This window comes from Ictidomys tridecemlineatus, chromosome 4 (genome assembly GCF_052094955.1).
Source record: "Ictidomys tridecemlineatus isolate mIctTri1 chromosome 4, mIctTri1.hap1, whole genome shotgun sequence".
Lineage (NCBI taxonomy): Eukaryota > Metazoa > Chordata > Mammalia > Rodentia > Sciuridae > Ictidomys > Ictidomys tridecemlineatus.
Window position 1 is genome coordinate 4,992,801 of NC_135480.1, and position 12,275 is coordinate 5,005,075.

At 48.4% G+C, this 12,275-nt stretch overlaps 1 protein-coding gene across 33 annotated transcripts in view; it reads right to left on the reverse strand.

The window, feature by feature from the left end:
* Nucleotides 1–3,386: 3,386 nt before the first annotated feature.
* The window catches only part of Ppp6r3 (protein phosphatase 6 regulatory subunit 3), a 135,654-nt gene continuing 126,765 nt past the window's right edge, over nucleotides 3,387–12,275 (reverse strand). For 16 of the 33 annotated variants that reach the window (XM_078045454.1, XM_078045464.1, XM_078045450.1 and 13 more), the window contains 3 exons: nucleotides 9,016–9,033; nucleotides 8,632–8,751; nucleotides 7,788–8,059 (listed from right to left, as the gene is read on the reverse strand). In XM_078045454.1, the coding sequence (XP_077901580.1) occupies nucleotides 7,906–8,059; nucleotides 8,632–8,751; nucleotides 9,016–9,033 (292 nt within the window). In that variant the 3' untranslated portion in view covers nucleotides 7,788–7,905. Of the gene's footprint in view, nucleotides 5,534–7,787; nucleotides 8,060–8,631; nucleotides 8,752–9,015; nucleotides 9,034–12,275 lie in introns of those variants that run through there. The other 17 variants (XM_021731727.3, XM_013362006.4, XM_078045460.1 and 14 more) reach the window with 4 other exon arrangements.

Sequence of the window (12,275 nt, forward strand, 5' to 3'; positions counted from 1 at the left end):
CTTCTTGACTCTCGGGTCTTGGCTTCTTTCTTGGCCCTTAATGCCCGTGTTCACCTTCCCAGCACCCAAAGGCTGGCTTCTGCTTGGCCTCAAGTCACTTAGTTAGCAAAAGCCACCAAGGGAAGCAAAGGGGCCTTGGCAGGCAGGTGCCCTTCAGGGGGTCCTCTCTCTGGGTTGTTGGCCCTGAGGACCGGCAGCCTTGGGAACTCTCAAGTGGCTGCAGTTTTGAAAGGCTCACAGCTATTTTTTAGAGCCCAGGTTTTATTGCTGGAGAACGTCTGTCTGTAACTGCATGCAGTTGTCCCCACACCCCACGGGGACTTTGACCTCACCTCCTGCTTTGCCTCATGGCCTCATCTTTTTGTTGCACTGGGCCAACACAGACCCCCATCTCTAGGGGACACAGTCCACTGGGGGCAGTGGGGTTTGCTCGTGGACAGGCCAACCCAGGCTGGATGCCAGAAGAGCTGAAGCCAGCACTCGGAGGCTTTTGCTCCCACACCTGGGAGATCTTGCTCCCACACTCTTTAATGTAGGTCTGCTGGTGTTGGAATCAGTTCTCATTTTTCTGAAAGCATTTTTGTTTTGAAATGTTGTCTGCTGAATACATCGTCGAGTACTCCAGGTCTACTGCAAACCACTCATTCTCTGGTCATCCTGTGAAGGGAACGTGTTCATCTTAACAATATTTTTGTTTTAATTTTTTATAGATGGACATGATATTTTTATTTTGCTTATTTACTTTTATGTGGTGCTGAGGATGGAACCCAGCTCCGCACATGTGCGAGGCAAGCGCTCTGAATCTGAGCACAGCCCCAGACCCAGTATTAGTTTTTCTCTTGGCCACATCTGCCTCCTAAAGAAATTAAGGTGTAAATCTCATCTAGTAAAGCACAAGCATTTTAGGTATAGAGCAAGACTTCCTCCTCGACTTCCCACGCCCCTCACCAACCCCACCTGTGGTGTGAACAGGGTGCTGACCCCCAGAGAGAGGAGAAGGAGGGCAGGATGAACCCATGGCGGTGGGAGGTGACTAAGGGTGACTAAAATCAGATTAGGTCACCAGGGTTGATCCACCACAATGGAATCCGATGGTTTCTGGAGAAGAGAGACCAGAAAACACACACACCGCACGCTCCTGGCCTCTGCCCACGTGATGCACCGAGCGGTGGAGGCATGGCCAGGGCACAGTGCTCGTGGTCTACTGCAAACTACTCTCCAAGTGGCTGAGAAAGCAAAGGTGTAAAAACTCAGCAGAAGCAAAGGAGCTAATGAGAAATACGTCAAGAGAAGGACTCGCAGGACCAACTCGAGACACTGAGGGTGACATGGAGCTAGGGATGACGGCTGTAGTGTCTCCACTTGTTTAGGAGGAAAGGGTCACTCTGTTGACCCCAGTGCCCACGTTAGCATGGGATTGACTTATAGATGAAGCCTCCCTAAATAGGATGGCACCATGACAGTTCCAGAGGGGACCAGCTAGGGTCAAACTCCTCCTCCCAACATGAAGGAGTTGAACACCTGATGGGCAGAGTACACAAGGTGGTCCCAGCTCTCCTGCTGAAGTCTCACTTTGCTTTTACTTTACTTCCACTCATAATAAAGTTTTTCTTGCATGGCTTTTGGTGCCTGACTTTAGGTTTTCTTTCACTGGAACAAGAACAGAGGTTTCAGCTCCCCACTTTCCCGTGCGTGACATTGGGACTCTGCCAGCAAGACCATCCTGGTCAGATGTGGCCCTCCACATCTTGGAGCTGAACTGGGAGCCCAAATAAACCTGTTCTTTGTAACTCGGTCAGTAACAATGTTATTCACAACAGAAAACCAAGAAGTCACCTCCTTCTTCCCCTCCAGAAGACACTCCTCATTTCTGCCCTGAGATTCCCCCGGCCATCCCAAAGCCCTTTGTACAGACAGAGGTGTCCTATGTGTCCTTCGTCTCTCACAAACACCGGGATGTACAAACCAGACATGTGCACACACTGCTGCCTCCGTCAGTTCATTCCCACTTACTCCCTAGTACAATTCCAGCATGTGCCCAACCTGTGATCCATTTTCTAGCTGAATAGTTTATTTTTTTTTAAGGAATAAAGCAAATATAAATACACTTGTACAAAGGGTATCAGTGGAGCTACTTTATTATGTGAATGTCCAGAGTTGCCGAGTTACAATGCAGCAACATGCCTAATTCAAGAGGCCAGAAAACCAACAGGAACTGACTTGCTCAACAGCTCCCCCAGGTGGCAGGCCACATCACAAGGGGTGAGAGGTACATCCCCGTGGCTGCAGGTTCTCATCAGTGATGGTGTCAGTGCTTTAGGCAGAGCCACTTAGCCAGAGGGGGTGGCACCTGCATAGGGTTCTAAGTGGCACAGTCCAGGGACAGGCTGAAAGCCCTGATGTTCTTACTGGCCACTCAGGTTGCCTTCTTCATGGACTGTGTGCCCAAGTCTCTCACAATATGTGAAGTGGGGATTCTGCTTTCTCTATACTCAGAATGAGTCTTCTGTCAGGAATACACGCTTCCACTTGCATAGCCTGCCTGTTTTGAAGGCCAGAGTCCTCACTTCAGTGGAGGCCAAACGCCTCCCTTCTGAGGCTTGTTATCCGTGTCCTGAGAAAGCTTTGCCCTTCCAAAGGGTAGGTGTTTTCCTCTTGAAGCCTGTCCCAGGTGCTTGTTTGGATTAACTTTTGTAGGTGGCGTGCAGTAAGAGCCAGATTCACCTTTCCACCCCAGGTGGAGGACCAGATATGGCATGTGAGACACAGGTGACCCCAAAGCAGGACAGCTATCAAATCCTTGACCGGAGCGAAAGCACCCGATTTTTCTGGAGGTGGAGGTTTGAAATAAAACGACAGGATCAAGGTGGGTATTCAGAACAACAAGTGACGTTCGGGGGGCTGGGGCATTAACAGTGAACTTCTATTGTACATTCCCTCTTAGAACTGCTCCGAGTCCATGGCACAGAAAGCAGCGGAGGCTGCAGCTAACCTGCCCAGGTCCCCGCTGAGTGCTTGAGGCAGGCTGCAGTGTCCAGGTGTGCAGGGCAATGTGCCCAGGGGGTGGCAGTGCAGGGGACCGGCCAAGGCCAACGTCAGCCAGGGGAGACACTTTCCTCTGCACGTGGGGAAGGATGAGGAACAAGGAGCTCCAAGAGCACAGCATTTCAAACCGGGATGGGACGTGAGCCCAGAGCCGCCACACCGCTCTTCATGGGCCTGAGAGCACCCTGAGCACCTGTGGGTCACAGCTGCAGCAGCACTGCTCCTCCCCCATGGGAGCTTAGGAGCGTGGGGAGGGTGGTGGCAACCCACTGAAGCCCAGCAGGGTTCCCTCCCTGCAGCCCACACCATCTGGTCATAAAGCCCACACAAGGCACAAGAGCTCTAGAAAAAGAATCAGGCTTTATTTTTGTCATTTTTAACACAGGTATTGTAGACAGGTTAGTCTCGCAGTCCCTATGGCCAACACACAGAACCCAGGGAGAAACTGAAGGAGCGGGAGCTCGCTGCCGCCCTGGGCTGGCTGCCGGGACCCCACAGGCCCGGCTCCTCTGGCCTACCCCTTCCCTGCACCTAAGATGAGCAGACCCGACCACCATCCCGTGCTCCTTCCCTAGCAGGAAGTGGGATGGAACTGACACTGTGTGACCTCGGGAGGCATGGAGAAGCCAACTAAACCCAGCTGTGGGGCCGTGAGCGCCACAGGGCCAAAGTCTGGCTGGGGCAATCCCGAGGTCCTGGGCTACATCAGCGAGGCATCCCTGAGGTAAGCGGAAGGAGCCCCGTCCGCTGCTGGTGCCGGGCTCCAGAGAACACAGGAGGGCAGTCTCCCCCAAGAGCAGCTCCCAGAGAAAGAGGGTCCTGGGGTGGAGAGCCCAGGCCACGCCAGCCGCCCCTACACCCCCATGACCAGCCCAGGGCTTCCTGCTGACCCCGTCCTTGGTGTGCTAGGCATGCCTTGGAAACCTCAGGAGGAGTTTCCACACTATTGAAAATGAAAAGCAAATAAGGAATAAGGCATCAGACATTTGATTCTTTTATTTCCATATGCAATGTAATGTTTAGGCACGCTGCTTGGGATGCTGTTTCTAAAAAATCTGTTGGCCATTTTTCAGAATATCCTTTTGGTTTTAAATACTGGTCAGGAAAAACAAATGATGTAAAAATACGTGAATAATTTTCTATTACAGAAATGAAAAACTGATTTGCATCTAAAAGTGCAAGAGGTGAAGTGATTTAACCCTTTCACCAGACGATATGGCAATATACAGTATATTGCTTCAGCTGTTGGAGAAGGCTGTGACGTATTTTTATATTGACATAGAAAATTATAAATTACATTGAATTAGTATCCATAATCACTATATATATACACAAACCAGTTCTAAAAAAATACACTGGTTTAGAATTTTACGAGTGAAAACCTCACAAGGTACAGTAAAACAGGTAACATGCGCAGGTGCCAGATTGAGTTCTACTTTTAAAACACTAGCCTGTGAAATGATGCACTCGAACTCCATTTGCAGCACGAGCATTTTCAACGGACTCGCCTAACATGACTTAAGTGTGTTAAATATGCAGATTGCTCTGAAATGGTCATTGGTGATGCTTGTTAACAAGGTCAATTTTGGTGAATGGGTTAAAAGGCAGATGAACTACCAAACAAAACAAAAACAAAAAAACAAAAACAACCCCCCCCTCCAAAAAAAACCCCAAACCACAGCCATGTACACTCCGAGGACTCTAGTGCTTTTCCTGTAGGAGATCATCTCAAGCAACAAGACTTCAACAGAACATATGGCTTCACAAGAACATCGGTTTATCAACTAAGTCGCGGCAATAAATACTTAATCTCTACCAATAGACTTACATTTTTGATCCATTTTAAACAATACAGAAAACAATTACCAATCAAAAACTGGTTATAAAAAGAACACCAAATATTTCTTATTCAAAATCACTTTTGTAAGTTAGAACAACCAAAATAACACCTAGAGGGATTTCAATTCCATAGCTCCTTGCCAACCTGGAAGAAAAGGAATCAGAATTTTGTACAAGGTGAAAAATGTATGAAAACTGCCTAATACTTTGGTCACACTAATAATTGTCAAATAGTTATGTTTCAAATACAATAGATCTGTGTATTCACTTTTATAAAACTATTCTTACAGCCATTTAACTAGAGTAGTACTGCTATCACCACAGGGCAGCAAGGTCTCATCTCACAGGCTACCCATTATTTAGAACAATACAATATAAACATACGCAGACATTCTTGGTATTTGTCAATGTGCAATATTTTTACACTTCTGAATTTCTCTGTACAATGTCTTAGAATCTAGAATATAAAGGTTGCTGGTCCTGATCCCTTGCAGAGTGAGTGCAGCAGTGACGGCTTGGTGGCTCCAGAGGACCCCTCCAGAGCCCCTGGGTGGTGGCAGTCTGCAGTCCTCAGTCAGCAGCAGCAGACGCTACCCATCATACAGGGCCATTGACTGACGTGTCACCTGGCACACTTGGCTGGTCACTCCTGCAGAGTAAGAGATAGGCAATCTGAGGCACGTGAAGCAGAAATGGGAGGAAGTGAGCCTGCTTTAGTTCTGAGGGTGGGGAGTGCATCTAAGCAGGGCCTCAAGAACCCACGGAGCTGCCCTCCTCCACTTCTCAGGACCACCCGCACAAGCGGATGGAGGGTCCTAAACCGCTGCCCCCAGAGCCCACAGGAGCTCTCTGTTCATTCCTCCTCCAAAAAGCATTTATCTGTCCCACAGAGTAGAACTCCGCAGGGTTCGCAATGGCAAAGAAAAGTAACAGGAGAGAGGGAAAAAAGTTTGTAAATAGAACAATCTGTTACAACACACGGACAACACATTCCCACAGAGCAAATGTCAGCTTCAAAACTGGGAGGCAAGAGTGGTGGGACAGTGTGTAAAAGTGGTGGCTGAAGATCCGAGTTTGCAAAATCACAAAATGAAGGGGCAGGCTCTCTAGGGCTCTTCCCATGTTAAGGAAATAGACTTGGGAAGGATGCTGAGAGCGGCAAAACTGGTGCGCAGGCACTTCCAGCCAGTCCTGAGGTCTCAGCTGGCAGACTCCAGCCCTGTGGCCTGTGGGCACAGCAGGGAGCTCGGGGCCAGCTCCACACACTGCAACAAATCTACTTACAGCGGTGTCATTGCAGAGCCGTCTCATTGACTTACACGTCGTCTCACTGCACCAGACACTGGGTACGTATCCTGCCTTCACCACCCACAAGCCATGTGTTCATAAGTTTATTTCTTAAACTCCCTCAGTTTTGCTTTCTCCCCTGTAAAAGGGGACAACAACCCCTACCCCACAGGGCTTCACAGGTAGGGAAGTGTGTGAAGCAACTGGCACACAGCTGGCACAGACACAGCAGACCTGACAAACAGCAGCCAAGCCAGGTCTGTGGCAACACACACCCCAGATCCACAGGACCCCGGGGTCAGGCTAGGGCAGGGTCCTTCACACATGGGAGGCATCACCGCACTTACCCTCCACCTGTCCTAACGCTGGTGCCAGTGCCATCTGCTCAGACAGCCCTCTCACCTAGCTGCACTCCTGTCCCCATTTCTGCAGCCAGTGTCCTCCCAGGCACCTGCCCTCTGCCCCAGGCTACTGGTGTCTATCTGCTCCAGCTTCCCTCCAGCCACCACCATTCCATCTTGTGGTGGATGAAGGATGGATGAATGGACAAACCCAGGGACGCCAGTGTGTCCCCTCCTTCACTAGCTCACCCCAACATTCTCTGCCATCACCTCAGTCCTGTAATTGGAGAGGAGGACTCTTCATACCTGATGTTTCTAGCCAGAGAGAAAAGCAAGCAGGCTGCATTGAAGCCAACATTTCTGTACACCGGACAGCCAGGAAATGACCCTATAGCCTCCTGGGCCACTGATGTCAGAGAACCAGGAACAAACTGCCAGGGCTGACCCTAACTATTCTACCTCCCAGGAATTCCTCAATGTAAAGTAAGTTAACAGGTAGAAATTAGAGAGGTGACCAACCGACTGGGAATTAGACTCATAAAAGACCATAAAGCAGAACAGAACAAAATGAGATAAAACAAACAAACAAACAAAAAACCAAAAACCCACTGAACTCTGGGTTTGGTGTCACATGCCAGTAATCCCAGCAGTTTGGGAGGCTGAGGCACGAGTCTGCAAGTTCCAAGCCAACCTCAGCAAATACCCACTCTCCAAAGAAAAATGAAAAGGTCCGGGGATGTAGCTCAGTGGCAAAGTACCTCCTGGATTCAACCCATAGAACCAAAAAGCAGTGGTGGTGGTGGTGGGGAAGCGAAGGAAGGAAGGAAGGAAGGAAGGAAGGAAGGAAGGGAGGGAGGGAGGGAGGGAGGGAAAGAAGGGAAGGAAGGGAAGGAAGGGAAGGAAGAGCAAAGCAAACAAAATCTCCCATAGTCAAAACCCCAGGAAAAAGACTGACTTTCTCTGAACCCTAGAAGAACCTGGGACCGAACCACCCCTAGGGCTGGAGTGTGACCCTGCCTTTTCTTCCCAAAGCCCCCATTAAAGCCATCTTGCTCCAGCAGCTCATGTAATTACCTTTGTATGTAAAAACTTCAGAGGCACAAAAAACAAACTTCATTTGGGCTAAAATTTATCCGAATAGAACAGTAAGAGGGCTTGCCCTGCCCTGAATGCAGAACCGAGGGCGCCCCCTGCTGGCTCCCGCTGGTGTGGTCTTAGAATGCCTAGAAAATTTAGGGGCAGGAGGGCCAGGGGGAAAGTATGACTCCTTAGAAATTGCTTTAAAGGTCACTTTATTCCTTCTGAAAGGAGGAATATACAATCTTAGATATATGAAATCAAAAGGTTAACTCTGGGATGTGCTAGACACAGCTCCTCGTGGTCCAGGGGATCCTCACTCATCTTCTGGCGCGAGCTCCGGTGCAATCCCAGGCCACCTGGCTCTACCTGTGAGGCCGTGCGAATGGGCCGGACGCTGGCCCTTGGCGGCAGATGCTTTGGCTTGGCCTATTCCTTCAGGCCACTGGCTCAGTCTAAGCAAAAGGTGACTAGAAAGAAAGCATCACATTCCAAATCACAAGGCTCTGGCAGTGGGATTTTCACACTTAATCAAGATAAGATCACTACTTTGAAAAAGCAAGACCATACAGGGATTCACTTAGGGGTGGAGAATAGTAAGGGAAGTCCCCTGCATGTCACATGGGCACAAATGTGGGAAACAGTTACCCAGAGCTGTTTGCGCCTGGCGGTTCAGTGACTTTACAGGGGCCACTAAAGCTCCCAGAGGGGCCTGTTATTATTCTCAACTTGGTGCCTCCTGAGAAAGCTGTGTAGCCGGAGCAAGCCTTCCACTCCCAGGAGGTGCCCAAGAGCCAGCTACACTGCCAATCTCCACACCTAGGCAGCTCTCGGCCTCGGGTGAGGAGACCAAGTATTGTTCCCAGGTTCTCTGCTAGGTCACCTGACTAATGAAAGGATTAGTGCCAAGTACACTGCTGAAGGCCTGGGCCTGGCTGTGATGGCCCTACAGTCCACACCTAGGTGCCAACCCCTTCCCAACTCCCACAGGACAAGAGCAAGGCCAGGGGGCTTGGGAAGAACACAAAGGTGCAGGCAGTACCTCTGCTCTGGGCTACTGCTGGGGGGCCGGGGGGCCGCGCACTTGGCCTCCGCTGGCTCAGGGCTCTCCTCCACTTCTTTACAAGCAGCATCTTGAGAGGTAGACAGTTTTCCTTCCTCACTGCAGGAGAGGAGACACAGGCACATTACACACCTCAGGGACAGCGTCTAGGTGCCAGAGGTGGGTTACATGCAAATGGCTCTGAAGTCATGACTGCCATGGCGGCAACCCTGGGGCTGAGCATGCTCAGGGTGGGAGGGTCATAGGGACACAGACAGTGACAGGGGAAGCACAAAAGGAAAGGGCACACAAAGGTGGGAACCAAGAGAGGGACGATGTAATGTGGCTGGTTCTGACAGAGCGGCCCCGCATCACCGTACATACCGGTAGGATTTCAACACTCTGAAGCCCAGTGTGCAAAACAGAAAAAGAAATGTACAAGAGTTTCAGAATACTCCTAGAAATGAAGGACAGGGGACTACGTCCACGCCTGCACTTAAACAAAACCGCAGAGTTGGTGAAGGCTGTCAAGAGAACCTGTTTGAAGGAACGAGTCTTTATTTCAACCTGTGCTCCTGGGCTGAGCCCATCAGTAACATGCCGCCAGAGGGCGGACCTCCATCTGCTCACTGGCTGGAAACCTTGGTCAGGAGAGGAGGGCACCCTGCTGCCTGAGCCACATTTAAAGACTTCTCAAAGGCTGGCGCAGAGATGCACGCCTGGAATCCCAGCGACACAGGATGCTGAGGCAGGAGGATGGCAAGTTTGAGGCTTGTCTCAGCTACTTAGTGAGACCCTGTCTCAAAATAAAAAATAAAAAAGGTTGGGGGTGTAGCTCAGTGTTATAAAGAGCACCCCTGGTTTCAACCTCCAGTATTGGGGCGGGGGAAGTTGGGAGTTTCCCTCTAACAAAGGTGAAATGTAGGAACACTACGAAGGAAAAGCGGGACCCTGAGGAGCTGCTAGTGCAGCTGAAAGCAGACTCCAGGTCCCAGGCTGAGGGGAGTGGATGGGGAGGATAAGGGTCCCCCCTCAAGGTGGAAAATATGCAGCAGGGTGCTCTCTCGGGATTCCCATTTTGTACACAATTAAAGTGGCAATAGCTAGAGGTCCCCTTAAGGAAGGGCTGTCATTCTTAACAGCCATGATTTGGATTTGCTTAATAAGACACCTAATATTTTAGGATGATTTCTCAGGTAGTTTTCAGATGGTTCCACGTAATTTATAAATAGAAAAATTAACTGAAATCTAATGATTTGTAACAATCTGAATTACACGGGTCATCACCTCTCTTTTTCCGTGGTGCTGGGGATGGAACCCAGGCCTCACCCATGTTAAACACCTGCTCTACCACGAGTCCCATCCCCAACCCCTGGTTTCTTCTTCTCAAACCTCCTTCTCCACTCCCCTTTGCCCCTTCCTTCTCTATTCCCTGTCCCAGAAGCAGGATTCTAATGTGATTGTAAAATGCCTCTTCATTACATGTGTGCAGGAGCATAGAACCTGCACTGAATCCAACATCTTTTTGTACTTTTCTCTAGACTAAACGTGTCTGTAAGTTCTACCTGCTCCTGCCAGGTACAGCCCGGTGCCCACAGTGAGCACCGACCAAAGGGACTGGCTTCCCAGAATAATGAGCCCAAAGTGTCCTCTACCTCCAGGCCTCTGAGCCCAGTGCTGAAGTGCTGTCACTGTCCCTGGCCCCTAGCAGGCCTGCTAGGCATTTCTAGAGTGGCCCCCAATTTGCTTTCCCATTCAGCTCCTCTAGTAGGAAGTGCTATGAGCTGGGCTCTTCTCATGCACATTTTCCGATAATATGTGGTTTTGAGCATCTCTTCATTTTTTTGTCAGTCTTTTTGTTTACTCATTGTAAACCGACATCTTTTACCCATTTTCTGGTTTAAGTTTTTTTTTTTTTTCCTTTTCTTTATTGGCTTGTGGGAATTCCTTGAACACCTAATGTCAGTATCTTGTTGATTCAGGTATACGCCCCTTTCTTCAATTTGCTATAGCCTCACCATCTAGAGTACTTCGTCAACGGAATTCCTTAAGTACTTTGTTAGAGTTTCTTTTCTTCCACTAACTACCAGGCAACTTTGGCCATATCGGAAAGAGGCCCAACCTGGGAGGATCTGGCCCCTCTCCTACCACACTGACCCTTGTCCATGTGCATGATGACATCACACTGTCTGAACAGCTGGCTGCAGCACAACTCAATGTCTGGAAGGGTGGGTCTCCCACTCAACTACTCCTTCTGTATCTAAGCAACTCTTTGGGATGTTATTTTTCCATGAGGTTTTAGAGTATATTTAACAAGTTTCTTCCCCAAACCCCAGAGATACTTTTACTGAGATTCCATTAAACCTTAAGGCTAATCTGGTGGTGGCAGACGACTCTGCAGCCCTACACTTGTCCCACCGCAGTGTGTACACTACTGCCCCCACTTGTCCAGGGAAGCTTCAAGTTTTCTCCACAGAGATCTGGATGAAAATAACTCTTTAATTTATAGATCAATATATTTTGTGGTTATTCTGCTTTTTATTATCCATTCTGGTTGCTTATTACTGATTTAGAAAAAAAACAACTGATTTTTAAAACTGACCTTGTAACTTACAGTTCTGCTGAATTAGTAATTACAAAGGTCTATACTGACTTGGTTGTGGCTCACCATTACACCTGTAAATAACCAGTTTACTACTCCTCTCCTAATCCTCATCTATACCTCTGCCTCCTTCCTTTTCCAGGACTGTTTACACCCTGGCAATGATAAGGGACAGCTTATCATTGGTCTTTATCTCAAAGGGAATGCACCTAAAATCTCTTCATTAAATATAGTTGCTGCTGTGACATTTTGGTATTTAATTTTTACACAGGAAATTCAATGCTGTGACTAGATTGCTCAGAGTTTTAATCATGTATAAATATGAAATCTGAGCAAAAAAGTAATATTTTTTTAAAAAGTCTAATGTAAGAAGGTTGCAAGGACAGGTTTTTCAGACATGTAATCTTGAACCATCCTTGCCTTCTAGGATAAGCTGCAGCCAATCATTATGAATTATTTGGGATTCAGTCAGTATATCACAACTTATATATCACAGCTTTTTTGCATGGGGGTGATGGTGGTGGTGGTACTGGGAACTGAAACCTGGAGTACATAATTATTGAGTTATACAGCCATATATATCCCCAGCCCTTTTTATTTTTTTGAGATAGAATCTCACTAAGTTGCTGAGGTTGACCTCAAACTGGTGATTTTCCTTCCTCAGCCTCCTGAGCCACTGGGATTCCACGTCTGCACCACTGCACCCAGCAATATCTTATACATAACTTCTGCATTTAGTTTGCTTTTAAGTGACATGAGCTGATCATTTTCCGCAATTATCCTTAATTTGGAATGAAGATTTCAATTCTTTGGGCAGGACTCTCACTTCTTCTTTCTGGGGCAACTTGAGAGAGAAACTAAATTCTGGGGCAACTTGAGAGAGAAACTAATGGCCTTGAGTGCCTAACTGGCACTATCTACACTACTACTGTAACTGACAGGCCCCATGTGTTTAGGCATCACACTGGGTTTGCTCTGCCCCTAGTTTTCCCCAGACAGGTGCTTGTTTGCATCCCCTGTTCATCTTTAAAATCAGGTATTT